This window comes from Oncorhynchus mykiss, chromosome 2, assembly GCF_057628025.1.
Source record: "Oncorhynchus mykiss isolate SJ-2025 chromosome 2, ASM5762802v1, whole genome shotgun sequence".
NCBI lineage: Eukaryota > Metazoa > Chordata > Actinopteri > Salmoniformes > Salmonidae > Oncorhynchus > Oncorhynchus mykiss.
In genome coordinates, this window is record NC_143023.1 from 78,632,820 (window position 1) to 78,649,714 (window position 16,895).

A 16,895-nucleotide genomic window follows, 5' to 3' on the forward strand; every position below is an offset into this window, starting at 1 on the left:
CCAGGCCAATTGTATGGAAAGAGGGACATCTGGTGGTAGGATAAGTGAACTGAATCCCAGGCACAACCATGTGAAATAAAACAATATTTACACTTTACATAGATTATGATGGGAAACAAATAGTGCATTTTATGAGAAAAACCCTTGACACATCTTTGAATCAGAAACACTTTATATTACTTTCAATGTACAGAATATATTTCATTACAAACAAAAAGGTGGTGTCATTAATAAATGATAAACATGAAACAAGTGTCCAACAGGGTGGAACAACAAATAAGTAATCACTGTCACAAACCAAACAGATATAGTGACGTGAAAAGTGTAACAGTGTTGTAACTGAAACGCAACAGACCAGGACTTTATTCATTAGTGCAAAACGTTTTGCAACGGAAAAGAAAAACACTTTTTATTGGACAATTTCAGGTAGTCATCCCCGTTTCAGCCTGTTTGCTTCTGATGGTTCCTAGTGAATAAAACCCAGCTGTGAGCAGATTCATCCTGAGACTGAGTATCATTCTCCAGTTATCTAGTGATGAACAGGATTTCCCCCTTTTTATAAGAGTAATACTACTCTTCATTCTTTAGTCAGCTAGGTATCTGAAACAAAACGAGGCACAACACTGTTTTTGGATAGGACTTTGGAGAGTAAGGCTTATCTTCTGGGTTTCATGGGGATGGTGAGTGATAATCTTTGGTTTCCATGTTGTTTAATAATGCCACCAGCCTGATGACTACTGGGGATATGGACAAAAGACAGAGGTACCATCCAAAGTAACACGTTTCATAGTTAAATATTATTATATTAGTTTAAAGTCTAAATATGCTGCTTTTAAATAAATCTCTCTCTCTCTCTCTACATACATGGTCACATGAAACCCTTGACAAGTTCTGAAATTAAATGACACGACAACCACAATACATATGCACAGATCCTTCAGATAGACGTTTCACTAGTCAGTCAATGAATAATACTAGTTACTGGGCGGGCGGGCGGGTGGGCAGACAGACAGAGGCAGAGAGACAATGACAGTCTTCTCTCTCACATCTGTCATGCAACTTACACATTTCTAAACAATGAATTGGGACACATAAAAAAAATAGTGTAATTTTCTTCTTTATCCAAACAAACATTATTGGGTGTCAATTGAATCGGTCAGATAGCTATGGTGCAAATTCAGAAAATAATCTGCATAATAGGAATGGCAGTTAGAGCCTTTGGGATGCTATGAGTCAGTTGGGATCCTATGAGTCAGTTGGGATCCTATGAGTCAGTTGGGATCCTATGAGTCAGTTGGGATCCTATGAGTCAGTTGGGATCCTATGAGTCAGTTTGGATCCTATGAGTCAGTTGGGATCATATGAGTCAGTTGGGATCCTATGAGTCAGTTGGAATCCTATGAGTCAGTTGGAATCCTATGAGTCAGTTGGGATCCTATGAGTCAGTTGGGATCCTATGAGTCAGTTGGGATCCTATGAGTCAGTTGGGATCCTATGAGTCAGTTGGGATCATATGAGTCAGTTGGAATCCTATCAGTAAGTCGTTGAGTATGAATGAAAGAAATACAGTAAGATAAACATTTGAACCAAGGCACTGTAGGTAAATCAGTCACTTCTAGAGCTCCATACAAAAATGCTTGTCTAACTTTATTTACACATGTTTATTTTAGTAAATATTTCCTTAACTCCTATTTTTCTTAAAACTGCATTGTTGGTTAAGGGCTTGTAAGTAAACATTTCATGGTAAGGTGCATGTGACAAATTAAATGTGATTTAATTTGATTTACCTCAACAACCCAGTAAGGACATTGATCTCATACAATTCTGTTTAAATAAGCGTGGAGTCAAAACTGCATATAATGAATGTATCTAAATGTAATTCGTGGAGCAAAAAAATATTTCTGATTGAAATATCGCATTGATTGAAATACACCAATACTCTGACCAACCATTTATGTGACTATCAACAATTTTAGTTTGTCAGGAAAAACATGGAGGTAGGTGGTACATGGTACAGGCAGTAACAGATCATTATGGAACCAAGGAGAACAAGGCTGATCTTTTTGTTCAGTGACTACATAAGAGCCAATTGAACAGCTTCTGTAATTAGTTACTGACTTGAATTATGTTTTTAACTTGAGGAGGATCCCAAATGCTTATTTCAATCTACACATTTGTGTTCCAAGGTACCAAGTAGAAGGGTCTTGTATTCTCTATGGTTAGATATTCTAGCTGTGGGGATGTTCTCGTCATTTGTTTTCCTGACAAAGCTACTACTGATGTATTTCTACACTTCCTCTTTATGCACTAATGAAAATGAATCCTTAAATGTAATTTTCTCTTCCCCGCCAAAATGTTTGTCTTGTGCTCTCAGGCAGAAGTGTAACATGAATAAACATGAAAACACTAGTCAGACGAGAAGTTCAATCTGAACATTCTTCTCCTCTCTGCCAAAGAGTCAGATATGAACAGATATAATACCAAAACAAACCAATATGGACTGTCCTCATTGGCAATAGAACATGACCTCAATAAACTTTTGTCAAACTAGACCCTGAGTGGGACAGTAGACAAAAGTCGTTAAACTTATATTTGAGTGCTTTGAAAAGGTCCAGATACCCTGAAAACTAACTTGCTCTGGGACCTTAGTAGGATAATTTTTTTATCCAAACGTTATCTTCCTCAAATAATACTTCCATTTGAGTTCATGGCAAAACATGAATTACTTGTAAACCCAGCCATCATGATAAGTGCTCTATGACAGAGAAATACAGTTATCCCTATGAAATGAAAGAGATGGCCAATGAGAACAGAGATTGAAGAGAACCAGCATTATGCAATATGGATGGGAGGAAAACGTGCCCCATATCCATGTGTCCACTACCCACATGTTTCTGTGGCTAGCTGGTTGTCCTAATGTGCTACATTGTAACATTACAGATCTGACCCTGTATCTATTTCACTATGTTTGCACAGCATATACATCTGCTACTGTAACACCATGTGACATTTGACCCTTTATGAGTACCACAAACAATGTTAGTTACTGTGAGTCCTACTACATTGTTAATGCATGACTGTACTAAAAAGGTTGACCATCCATCCAGTCAACACAACCAAGCTACAGGATCTCGCACCAACCAGGGTCTTCACCAGTCCAACAGGAGATGCATAGTGTTGGGAGGCTGTGGTAGTTTTTATTTTGTCTTCGGAAGTTTAGACCCTTGAAGTTGTTAAGCACACTGAGAAATTCATTTATAAAAAGCACTATATAGCCACAGATGAAATGCAATTGACTGATGATTTATTGATTGATTGAATAAGTGAGCAACCCAGTCAGGGGATATGTAGAGAAATTTCCAGCAGAGGGTGCCAGCATATAATAGCAATCATTCCAAGTGCCTTAGTCAGTCAGTTGTAGTTATCGGTAGAATAGAGCCTTGTCTCTCATTCTCACATTAGGCAGGACAATCCATTGGGTCTTCCCAAATTGAACAGCTCCTCTCTCTTCAGCCTTCCACAGCCCTGAGGCTGGGTATTGTGGTCCTATGTACATGCAGTTATCAGAGGAGGACTACAGCTAGTCCGACTCGTCTCTGGAGCTGAAGCTAGGCCAGGACAAGCCTGGGGCCACAGTTCTGGGTGTGGAGGGCTCAGAGAGACGTGTGCTGGGCTGAGTGGAGGGCTCTGTGGGGGCTTCGTACTGGGGCAGCTCTCCTTCTGACGGCAGATCCCTGTCTGGGAGGTAGGGTGGCGGGGGAAGGTCGAACCAGGGAGGCCGGCTGGAGGCATGATGGAGAAGGAAAAATAGATACAGGAAGAAGCACACACATAAATGAACAAATGTTGCTCCGAAGTATTCTGAAATCAAGTTTAGAGGCAGATCAATCCAAAAAACACATTTAAATAGGCAAAGCTACAGTTGGCAAAATGATTAGCCTCACGCTACTCGCTCCAGTACAGTACATTTACTGTATGTCTACCTGACATCCAGCACGGCCTGGGAGTAGGAGGGTGGTGTGTCCATGGACATGTCAGCAGGGTAGAGGGTCCTAGACAGCATCTGTAGCCCTTGTGAACCTGCACTGAACTGGGGTTCTGCAGACGGGGAGGTGGGGGAGAGGCCAGGGCCAGCTGGGTGGATGTGTCCCCGGTCTAGGATGACCACGCGGGATAGCAGCAGGGGCTGATGGTGGTGGTGGTGGTAGGAGGACCGGACCTCCCGGGGCAGCAGCACACTGCGCTTCCTCTGGTGGTGCAGAACCAAGGCCAACAGCGCCACCACCAGGACAAAGATGACAGCGCTGCCGATGACTGCGTAGGTGATGCTAGGGTAGTTGCGGTAGTCCAGGGTTACAAAGTCCTGGCCTGGAGCTTCTGGAAGAAGGAGGGAGAATAGAATAAGAATGGTTAAGTTTTATGCTACTGTCATGTTTAATATTATAATGTCACATTCATAATTGTTGAGGAATTTCAGTTGTTCCCAGTGGAGAGGAGAGCAAGATCTAGCTCTAAGGGACAAATTGGAGAAAAAAACCTTTCTAGAGTTCAGGAACTTACAGTATCCTGAGATGAAAACAGAAAGCAACACTACAGTGAAACTCTGATTACTGCTGTAGTGGAGAGGGCAACACACACACACACACACACACACACACACACACACACACACACACACACACACACACACACACACACACACACACACACACACACACACACACACACACACACACACACACACACACACACACACACACACACACACACACACACACACACACACACACACACACACACACACACACACACAGACAGAGTAATTTAGGAGTAACTTAGGAACTCACAGCTCAGGATGAGAAAGTGAATAGTTGGTGGTCAAAAACGGAACAGAGGGAGTTGTCACACTAATAAGGAGCACGGTGCCTTGTTATTCCAGATGAGTGGAAGGAATGGCACTTAAACATTTCCTCTGATATTACTGGCTGAGAATTTCAAATCAGCTTCTGAGGGTGAGATAGGAGCCCGGTAAGGCATCCATGTTAGGACTTACCGGTACGAAATCTTATTACGATTGACGGGTTCGGTATCCATATTAGGACTGACTGGTATGGGACCCATATTTGGAGTGGTGTAATGCTGCTTTGGTTTTGCGGATTACTGCTCTGAGGCAGAGAGAAGAAATCACATTGACTGGCTAGATGAGACTCAAGACCAGTCCCAGTAAGGCTGATGCATTTCTGTCACAGTCTGAACAAGACATTAAGGAGTAGGATTACTGGGGTCTATAAGGGTGCTATAGCCAATCCCATTACAATTCAGAACACCCCTCTACATTTAGGAAATATCCATATTAGCCCAGCACATTGCTTCTATTGCACTCAAAAGATTGGATATGTAATTCAAAGCCTGATTACAACTGTAGAAGTAGGAGCACCTCTTTTACGATAGTCTGCATCTGTACAGCAAATGAAATTAAGCAACGTCAGTAGCCTACACAGAATGTGCTGATTGCTATCCACTTTCAAATCTGTCAGGCTTTGACAGTTGTCTGAACTCTACCTGGCTTTGAGAGGCAAGGTGGTTTTGTAATGTTGTTTTCTCAGGTTGAGATTCTACCTACTCCATATACCTTAAAAAAGTAGATTTGTGGATCAGAAAACCATTCAGTATCTGGTGTGACCATTATTTGCTTTATGCAGTGCAACACATCTCTTTTGAGTTGCACTGATCAGGCTGTTAATAGTGACCTGTAGAATGTTGTCCCACTCCTCTTTAATGGCTGTGCGAAGTTGCTGGATATTGGTGGGAACTGGAACACGATGTCGTACACGTCGATCCAGAGCATCCCCAGCAGCCTCAATGGGTGACATGTCTGGTGAGTATGCAGACCATACAGATCATGCTGTTTAATCAGCTTCTTGATATGCCACACCTGTCAGGTGGATGGATTATCTTGGCAAAGGAAAAATGCTCACTAACAGGGATGTAAACAAATTTGTGCATTTGGAACATTTTTGGGATCTTTTATTTCAGGTAATGAAACACGGGACCAACACTTTACATGTTGCATTTATATTTTTGCTCAGTGTATATTTATATTTCGGTCTCTGATATAGCTCATTCTGTAATTTCTTAATTTTTCTGGAATCTGTATTTTTTTATGTATTATTATTGATAGGTATTACTGCACTGTTGGAGCCAAGCATTTCACTGCACCTGCGATAACATCTGCAAATCTGTGTACACGACCAATAAACTTTGATTTGGATTTGATTTAACTGTAGGGGTAGACTTTAGAGGGGGAAGTGTCTTGTTGTAGGAGTTTTAAAGGCTTTCTCACGTGGATCTCTCGTTGATCTGCTATATCAGCTTCATCTGGCTCTGTAAGTGTTTATGGTTTTCAGTGGCCCTGCAGATACTGTATATATACAGTACATATAAATGGTGTGTTTTGTATGTAATTATTAAAGTGACCAGTGTTCAATGACTACGTACCATACATATGGTAGCCGGCTAGAGTACCGGGTGGTAGCCGGCTAGAACAGTGACTAAGACAAGTGGTGACTGTTTGAAGATGATGAAGACAGCTTGTCTGTTCGAAACATTGGTTATAAAATTATTGCATCTGAGCTCCTAGATTGAAGCTCTCATTTTCTTTTTCTAGTGGTGACTGTTTAACCGTCTCTCAGTCCCAGTTTTGATGCACCCGTTCTGTCTCTGCCTTCTAGCTGGTAGGGTGGTGAAAAGGATGTGGCTCGGGTGGCTGAGGTACAGGATGATCTTCTTGGCCTTCCTGTGACACCGGGAGCTGTAGATGTCCTGAAGGACAGGCAGTCTGCCGTGACTGATGCGTTGGGGTGACTGCACCACCCTCTGGAGAGCCCTGTGGTTGCGGACAGTGTAATTGTCGTACCAGGCGGTAAACAGCCCGACAGGATGCTCTAAATTGGGGAATGTGTAGAATTCTGTGAGGGTCTTAGGGGCCAAGCCTCCTGAGGTTGAAGAGGTGCTGTTGCTCCTTCTTTACCATGCTGTCTGTGTGAAGGGACCAGTTCAGGTTGTCAGTGATGTGCACGTCCAGGAACTTAAATCTTTTGACCTTCTCTACTGTGGTCCCGTCGATGTGGATAGGGGTGCACTCTCTCTGCTGTCTCCTGAAGTCCACAATCAGCTCTTTCGTTTTGTTGTCGTTGAGGGAGAGGTTATTTTCCTGGCACCACTCCCTGTAGGCCTACCACTGCTGTGTCGTCTGAAAACTTGATGATTGAGTTGGAGACGTGCATGGCCACGCAGTCATGGGTGAACAGAGTACAGAACGGGGCTGAGTGTGCTGCCACTGTGGGGCCACCGTGTTGAGGATCAGCGTGGCGGAGGTGGTGTTGCCTACCTTCACCACTTGGGGTCGGCCCATCAGGAAGTCAAAGTTCCAGTTGCGAATTACAATGTGAATTGTAGTGGATCTAGGGTGTGAGGTAGGGTGGAGGTAATATGGTCCTTAACTAGCCTCTCAAAGCACTTCAGCTACTGTAACAGAGGACAAAGCTTGCAAACTGTGTGTGTGTGTGTGTGTGTGTGTGTGTGTGTGTGAGAGAGAGTGAGAGTAAGAGAGAGAGGAGGACTATGGGTTTGTTTTCTCTCTTAGATCTATGCTCATTTACTCGGACCTGGCTGTTCTTTTCCTCAGTTCCCTGGTTCCATTCATTATGCACCGAGCTCTGCAGAGAGAGGTCCAAAACAAAGAGAAATTATTACAGTAATTACCTCGTAAAAAAAATGATAAAAGGATCCCACCGCTGCCACCAGTCCCGCCCGCCAGGTCTCAATGGCCTCGTTCACAGAGTTCACAGACAAAGAGAACTCATAATGCCCCTGCATAAACAACTGGTGGGGATTTGGGGATTTTAGCAATAGAGGGCCTAACTGGAATGCCTGCTGGGTTTTACAAACTCGTCACAAGAGAGCAAGAGAAAGAGAGAGACAGAAAAGGGAGAGAAAGAGGTGGTTTATTTTTTACTCTACAGCAATTCCCTAGCTGTCAGGGGAAGGAGGTAGTGTCTAAGGAGGTAGTGCCTTGTCTCTACCCCCTGCTGTGTGTATGATTGCTCCAAGCCTCTTGCTTGTGTTTTAACCCCTTATATACCGTGAAATTCTTCACACAAAGGAAGGAGCTGTGCTACCACTAATAGGGTAGCTTTTCCCCTTCCCAGATGACATCATCACCTCTAGAAGAGTCTCTATACTCTCAGTGCTCTATACTCCCACCTCAGAACAGCCTCAATCCGTCGGGGGATGGACTCTACAAGGTGTCAAAAGCGTACCACAGGGACGGTGGCCCATGTTGACTCCAATGCTTCCCACAGTTGTGTCTTGATGGCTGGACGTCCTCAGGTAATGGACCATTCTTAATACACACGGGAAACTGTTGAGTGTTAAAAAAAACAAGCAGCGTTGCAGTTCTTGACGCAAACCGGTGCGCCTGGCACCTACTACCATACCCTGTTCAAAGGCACTTCAATCTTTGTCTTGCCCATTCACCCTCTGAAGGGCCCACATACACAATCTCACAGTCTCAATTTTCTCAAGGCTTAAAAATCCTTATTTAACCTGTCTCCTCTCCTTCATCTACACTGACATCAATAAGAGATCATAGCTTTCAGCTGGATTCACCTGGGCAGTCTATGTCATGGAAAGCGCAGGTGTTCTTAATGTTTAGTACACTCAGTGTATATTATACACTCAATACAATATACAGCCATCTCTCTCTCCCATTTCTCCTCCATGCTGTTTCCCTCTCTCTCTCTCCCATTTCCCCTCCATGCTGTTTCCCTCTCTCTCTCTCCCATTTCTCCTCCATGCTGTTTCCCTCTCCATCTCCCTTTTCTCCTCCATGCTGTTTCCCTCTCTCTCTCTCCCTCTCCCTTTTCTCCTCCATGATTTTTCCCTCTCTCTCTATCGCTCATCCCATTATCTGCTGTCTGCATCCATCTAATTAGCTGTGCTGTGGAAGGAGAGAATTATAGGGAGAAAGGTCAGACAGAGACCAACAGGAGGAGAGAGAAGGATTGAGACAGATATGGACAGAGAGAGGGGCAGTTATAGAAATAGAAAGAAATATAGATAAAGATAATGCGAGAGTGAGAGACAGGAAGGAGAGCCAGGGAGAAATACAAGATGAAAATAGAGAGATTGATAAAGTATAGAGACAGTGTAGGAGAAAGACAGAGAGATTGATAAAGTATAGAGACAGTGTAGGAGAAAGACAGAGAGATTGATAAAGTATAGAGACAGTGTAGGAGAAAGACAGAGATTGATAAAGTATAGAGACAGTGTAGGAGAAAGACGGAGAGATTGATAAAGTATAGAGACAGTGTAAGAGAAAGACAGAGAGATTGATAAAGTATAGAGACAGTGTAGGAGAAAGATAGAGAGATTGATAAAGTATAGAGACAGTGTAGCTGCCCTTCCTAATCTCCTGCCAAATGTATGTTCCCACAAGAAAAGGGCAACGAGTGAAGAACAAACACCATTGTAAATACAACCCATATTTATCTTTATCTATTTTCCCTTTTGTACTTTAACTATTGCACATCGTTACAACACTGTATATCGACATAATATGACCTTTGAAATGTCTTTATTCTTTTGGAACTTCTGTGAGTGTAATGTTTACTGTTAATTTGTATTTTTTATTTCACTTATGTTAAATTATCTACTTCACTTGCTTTGGCAATGTTAACATATGTTTCCCATGCCAATAAAGCCCTTGAATTGAACTGAATTGAGAGAGAGAGAGATCCATGCCCCCAGCCCCTGCGGTAAGGACCTCAACATGACAGCAGGACATATTCCCAGGCCGTGAGCAGAGCAACAGGCCCAACCGCAACTACTACACCCGCCCAAGCCCCATCCTGCAACCTAAGAGGTATGTATCAGATGCTCAACATGCTCTTGTCACACCTACTGTGATGGTCTGGGTGTAAACCACAGAAAAACAACACTATGAAACACAAAGCTTTTACTATTCTAAACAAACAACAACGTGAAGAGTAATCTATCCAAAATGGAGATGTATGGATAAACCACTTCTCCAATCTTTTTGTCTCTATAACAAAGAACAAACAAAAACGTATACATGAGTTAAATACACATCTTAAGAATCAACTATTATAGACTACCAGAACCAATTGGATTCTCCAATTTCATTGAATAAACTACAGGACAAAATAAAAAACCCTCCAACCCAAAAAGGCCTGTGGGGTTGATGGTATCCTAAATTAAATGATAAAATATACAGACCACAAATTCTAATTGGCTATACTTAAACTCCTTAACTCCATCCTCAGCTCTGGCATCTTCCCCAATATGTGGAACCATGGACTGATCACCCCAATCCACAAAAGTGGAGACAGATTTGACCCCAATAACTACTATGCGTCAACAGCAACCTTGGGAAAATACTCTGCATTATCATTAACAGCAGACTCTGACATTTCCTCAGTGAAAATAATGTACTGAGCTAATGAGCTAATGTACTGAGCAAATTGTCTTTTTACCAAATTACCGTATGACAGAACACGTATTCACCCTGCACACCCTAATTGACAAACAAACCAACCAAAAGACAAAGTCTTCTCTAGCTTTGTTGACTTCAAAAAAGCTTTCGACTTAATTTGTCATGAGAGTTTGCTATACAAATTGATGGAAAGTGGTGTTGGGGGGAAAAACCTACAACATTCTAAAATCCATGTACACAAACAACAACTGTGTGGTCAAAATTGGCAAAAAAACACATTTATTTTCACGGGGCTGAGGGGTGAGACAGGGTTGCAGGTTAAGCACCACCCTCTTCAACATATACATAAATGAATTGGCGAGGGCACTAGAACAGTCTGCAGCACCAGGCCTCACCCTACTAGAATCTGAAGTCAAATGTCTACTGTTTGCTGATCATCTGGTGCTTCTGTCCCCAACCAAGGAGGGCCTACAGCAGCACCTAGATCTTCTGAATGAATTCTGTCAGACCTGGGCCCTGACGATAAATGTCAGTAAGACAAAAATAATGGTGTTCCAAAAAATGTCCAGTTGCCAGGATGACAAATACAAATTCCATCTAGACACCGTTGCCCTAGAGCACACAAAAAACGATACATACCTTGGCCTAAACATCAGCACCACAGGTAACTTCCACAAAGCTGTGAACGATCTGAAAAACAAGGCAGGAAGGGTCTTCTATGCCATCAAAAGGAACATAAAATTCAACATACTAATTATGATCTGGCTAAAAATACTTTAAATCAGTTACAGAACTCATTGCCCTCCATGCTTGTGAGATCTGGGGTCCACTCACCAACCAATAATTCACAAAATGGGACAAACACCAAATTGAGACTAAAAAAATGCTCAGTTTACAACGTAAAACCAGCAGCATACCACCCTGCGTACCACTGCTGGCTTGCTTCTGAAGCTAAGCAGGGTTGGTCCTGGTCAGTCCTTGGATGGGAGACCAGATGCTGCTGGAAGTGGTGTTGGAGGGCCAGTAGGAGGCACTCTTTCCACTGGTCTAAAAAAAAAAAAAATATCCCAATGCCCCAGGGCAGTGATTGGGGACACTGCCCTGTGTAGAGTGCCGTCTCTCGGATGGGACGTTAAACGGGTGTCCTGACTCTCTGAGGTCATTAAAGATCCCATGGCACTTATCGTAAGAGTAGGGGTGTTAACCCCGGTGTCCTGGCTACATTCCCAATCTGACCCTCAAACCATCACGGTCACCTAATAATCCCCAGTTTACAATTGGCTCATTCATCCCCCTCCTCTCCCCTGTAACTATTCCCCAGGTCGTTGCTGCAAATGAGAACGTGTTCTCAGTCAACTTACCTGGTAAAATAACGGATAAATAAAAAAAATAAAATAAAAAAAAACACCAAATAATGCATGCAGAACAGAATTAGGACGAAACCCGCTAAATATCAAAATCCAGAAAAGAGCCGTTAACTTTTTCATATGTGAGTTCCAAATACCTCTAACGGTTGCCCCAGCGTGAGTTGTTTTATACAAGTGATGTCAGAATGCCCTCACTGTCGAAAATGTGATCGTTACGCAACAGAACAGTTAACACGCGCTGCCTGCTAATAGGCTGTTTCAACTTGTCCATTTCAAATTATTTTCCAACAAGTTGTGAATTCTAACAACAGTTTGAATTGAGGTGTGTTCCGCTTCCTCATTAATTCACATAGAAGTAGCCCATTTCAGCATTGCGGACAATTTATGTTTGAGGCTTTACTGAGCCGGACAAACTTCTCTCTTCCAAGAGAGCCAACACACTTCACCAATGTTTGCACAGATCAAGTATGCAGACATTTGCGCAGTCTTGCACAAATTGTAACATTTTCTGGCTGGCGCTTGCATTGCCTTCCTTGTTGTTTTCTTTACAAATAATAGCTTTGGAAATGTGTGCGTTCCTATCAAAGTAAGTTCCTGATTTTCTATATATCGTGTTTACCGTTTTATTCACGTTTTGTAGTACTGGTGACAAATAATGCATTCCGATTCTTGCATAGATTGTAATGGACACATATAATGTGTGTAAAAAACATTTTTGAAGGATGTAGTGATTATAATGAGCTAATGTTAAGCTATTTGCCAGCTACAGTTGAAGTCGGAAGTTCACATACACCTTAGCCAACTACATTTAAACTCAGTTTTTCACAATTCCTGACATTTAATCTTAGTAATAATTCCCTGTTTTAGGCCAGTTAGGATCACCACTTTATTTTAAGAATGTGAAATGTCAGAATAATAGTAGAGAGAATGATTTATTTCAGCTTTTATTTCTTTCATCACATACACTCAATTAGTATTTGGTAGCATTGCCTTTAAATTGTTTAACTTGGGTCAAACGTTTTGGGTAGCCTTCCACAAGCTTCCCACAATAAGTTGGGTGAATTTGGCCCATTCCTCCTGACAGAGTTGGTGTAACTGAAACAGGTTTGTAGGCCTCCTTGCTCGCACACGCTTTTTCAGTTTTGCCCACATATTTTCTATAGGATTGAGGTCAAGGCTTTGTGATGGCCACTCCAATACCTTGACTTTGCTGTCCTTAAGCCATTTTGCCACAACTTTGGAAGTATGCTTGCGGTCATTATCCATTCGGAAGACCCATTTGCGACCAAGTTTTAACTTCCTGAATGATGTCTTGAGATGGAGCTTTAATATATCCACATCATTTTTCTTCCTCATGTTGCCATCTATTTTGTGAAGTGCACCAGTCCCTCCTGCAGCAAAGCACCCACACAACATGATGCTGCCACCCCTGTGCTTCACGGTTGGGATGGTGTTCTTCGGCTTGCAAGTCTCCCCTTTTTCCTCCAAACATAATGATGGTCATTATGGCCAAACAGTTCTATTTCTGTTTCATCAGACCAGAGGATATTTCTCCAAAAAGTAAGATCTTTGTCCCCATGTGCAGTTGTAAACTGTAGTCTGGCTTTTTTATGCCGGTTTTGGAGCAGTGGCTTCTTCCTTGCTGAGCGGCCTTTCAGATTATGCCGATATAGGACTCGTTTTACTGTGGATATACTGTAGATACTTTTGTACCTGTTTCCTCCAGCATCTTCACAAGGTTCTTTGCTGTTGTTCTAGGATTGATTTGCACTTTTCGCACCAAAGTACGTTCATCTCTAGGAGACAGAACGCGTCTCCTTCCTGAGCGGTATGACAGCTGCTTGGTCCCATTGTGTTTATACTTGAGTACTATTGTTTGTACAGATTAACGTGGTATCTTCAAGTGTTTGGAAATTGCTCCCAAAGATTAACCAGACTTGTGGAGGTCTACAATTATTTTTCTGAGGTCTTGGCTGATTTCTTTGAATTTTCCCATGATGTCAAGCAAAGAGGCACTGTTTGAAGGTAGGACTTGAAATAGATCCACAGGTACACCTCCAATTGACTCAAATGATGTCAATTAGCCTATCAGAAGCTTCTAAAGCATGACATCCTTTTCTGGAATTTTCCAAACTGTTTAAAGGCACAGTCAATTTAGTGTATGTAAACTTCTGACCCATTGGAATTGTGATACAGTGAATTATAATGTGAAATAATCTGTCTGTAAACAATTGTTGGAAAAATTACTTGTGTCATGCACACAGTAGATGTCCTAACCAAGTTGCCAAAACTATAGTTTGTCAACAAGAATGTTGTGGAGTGGTTGAAAAATGAGTTTTAATGACTCCAACCTAAGTGTATGTAAACTTCCGACTTCAACTGTGTGTGTGGCACCATGTTTGTTGACATTATACAATTGCATTCTGGGTGTCACGTAAATGTCTGTCTGACCAAAGTTGTTATAATGAGATGAAGGAATGATTCACTCAACTTTCGGGTAAACTTCCGGAAGTGAATGAAGGGAAGTGAATGATGGTAGACGACACACCCCTTCAACATGCATATTATAAACAGGCCAAATTCATTGTGTCTCCTCTTATTACCTTAGGTTGATGCAAAAAACAAACATGGCCGCGCATAAACTTCTCATCTTTGGATTACTTCCGATTTGTAGAAAGTGTTTTACTCAATTATTTCGATCAATGGTGAGCTCACCCATGATGTGATTAATTATAAATAGTAATTGCTATTAGCTCATTTATATCGTCGTTTCTGTCAGCCGAGTGTTATAAAAATATGACTGCTTGTGTTACGTCAATCTTTCTTCAGTTAGCGCTAGGACAAATGTAGCCTACATTTTTCGGTTTGGATGTTTGCTACTTCTATGAATGTCTGAACATTGCATCCAAAAATAAACTGGTCACATTCAGGACATAACTTTGTAAGGACTGTGTTTGTGCAAAATGTTTTTGTGAAAAAACAGTGTGGTCAGCTCAAACGCTGACTGTTGTGTCAATTGGAACTGGACGTTTTAAATAAGCATTCTACTCACACCGGTTTTTAGCGTACGCTGCAGGGACCACTGTAGAATGATCACACCCGTTTGTTGGTACATGTGAAAAGGTTAAATTGCATAACTACCTAAAAGGAAGCAATTCCCAAACATTCTATAACAACGCAATCACCTACAGAGAAAGGAACCCGGAGAAGAGCCCCCTATGCAAACTGGTCCTGGGGCTCTGTTCACAAATAGACCCAACAGAGCCCCAGGACAGCAACACAATTAGACCCAACCAAATCAAAACAAAAAGATAATTACTTGACACATTGGACTGAATTTACAAAAAAACTGAGCAAACTAGAATGCTATTTGGCCCTAAACAGAGAATACACAATGGCAGAATACCTGACCACTGTGACTGACTCAGTGAGCATAGCCTTTCTATTGAGAAAGGCACCTGAAGGCAAACGGGCTCTAAAGATAAGACTGGCTATGTGCACACTGCCCACAAAATCAGGTGGAAACTGAGCTGCACTTCCAAACCTCCTGCCAAACCTATGACCATATTAGAGACAGATATTTCCCTCAGATTACACAGACCCACAAAGAATTTGAAAACAAATCCAATTTTGATAAACTCCCATGTCTATTGGGTGAAATACCACAGTGTACAATCACAGCAAGATTTGTGACCTTTTGCCACAAGAAAAGGGCAACCAGTGAAGAACAAACACCACTGTAAATACAACCTATATTTATGTTCATTTATTTAACTATTTGCACATCATTACAACACGGTATATAGACATAGTATGACATTTGAAATGTCTTTATTCTTTTGGAACTTTTGTGAGTGTAATGTTTACTGATAATTTTTTATTATTTCACTTTTGTTTATTATCTATTTCACTTGTTTTGGCAATGTACACATATGATTCCCATGCCAATAAAGTCCCTTAAATTAAAATTGAAAATTGAGAGAGAGAGAGACCAACCAACCAACCTGAACGTCCTCTATGCTTACTGTTGTTGTTCAATTTATGGTTATTTTGACCCTTGGTTATTGTTGTTACTGTTGTCCAATTGACAATATTCATTATTATTATTAATTATGTTGATATTGTAAATCTCCAAAGTAAGCTTTGGCAATATGTACATTGTTACGTCATGCCAATAAAGCAAATTTTATTTAAGAGAGAGCAGGAGCGAGAGCGAGAGCGAGGTGTGTTCTCATTTCAACAGAGAGGTGGTGGTGTGGGAGGTAGGACCTTTGTGTCATCACTGTGTGTGTGTGTATAAAGGAAGAACACACGTTCACACACCACGGACAGAAACACAACGGTAGTTACAGTATGACACATAAACCTACAATCAAAGCCTGAAAATAAAGTAACCTAGTTAATCTCTCTGTAACTCAAGGATCAGGTGCATAGATAGGACAGGAGAGTGAGACACAGTATTGGAGAATGCCTGATGTATTGAGTGACAAACAAACTGAGGGCCAACATTGTAACATAATAGCCTATTGAACATGCAGTGGTTACAGCGAGCAGCCCTGAAACTCTTCTTTGTCTGATCGTATCAAACTATGCAGCCACATCAATGGAACACTGCAGTTGGTTGCTGGGATACCAGGGCTTTTTTTGAAGCACATTCCTTTATCCTGATTAGACACCTGCCTGCGAGTATTCTAATGAGAAACATGAATGAGAATTGAGAGAATAGAGAGATAGAAAATAAAAGAGAAAGAGAAAAAAGTAGCACCTCATCCTAATTGCCCCTCTTTATAAAGCCTATCAATGAAAAGAGGGAGCTGGGAATACTGGAATAAAGGAATAGAGACATTTTCCCTGCTTATACTATAGGGGAGGAGACCAGCATCTATACAAATAATGATTCAGAACTTAATATATCAATTTAAGGGTACGATCATAAATCCAGTCTAGCTATCTACTCCGATTTCAGAGCACTCTCATGTGAGAGTGTGCCAGAGCATAGAATAACTGATCAT

The 16,895-nt window shown here is 41.6% G+C and overlaps 1 protein-coding gene and 1 long non-coding RNA gene across 2 annotated transcripts in view; both read right to left on the reverse strand.

Annotated features, from left to right (window-relative positions):
- LOC149985241 (uncharacterized) overlaps positions 1 to 16,895 on the reverse strand; it is a 1,026,866-nt gene that overhangs the window by 90,680 nt on the left and 919,291 nt on the right. The gene's annotated exons all lie outside the window — the stretch shown is intronic.
- The window catches only part of LOC110497066 (low-density lipoprotein receptor class A domain-containing protein 3), a 140,417-nt gene continuing 123,676 nt past the window's right edge, over positions 155 to 16,895 (reverse strand). Inside the window, exons 5-6 of the mRNA XM_036956334.2 lie at positions 3,984 to 4,377; positions 155 to 3,782 (exon numbers count right to left, since the gene is read on the reverse strand). Coding sequence (XP_036812229.2) covers positions 3,581 to 3,782; positions 3,984 to 4,377 — 596 coding nt within the window. The 3' untranslated portion in view covers positions 155 to 3,580. The remainder of the gene's footprint in view (positions 3,783 to 3,983; positions 4,378 to 16,895) is intronic.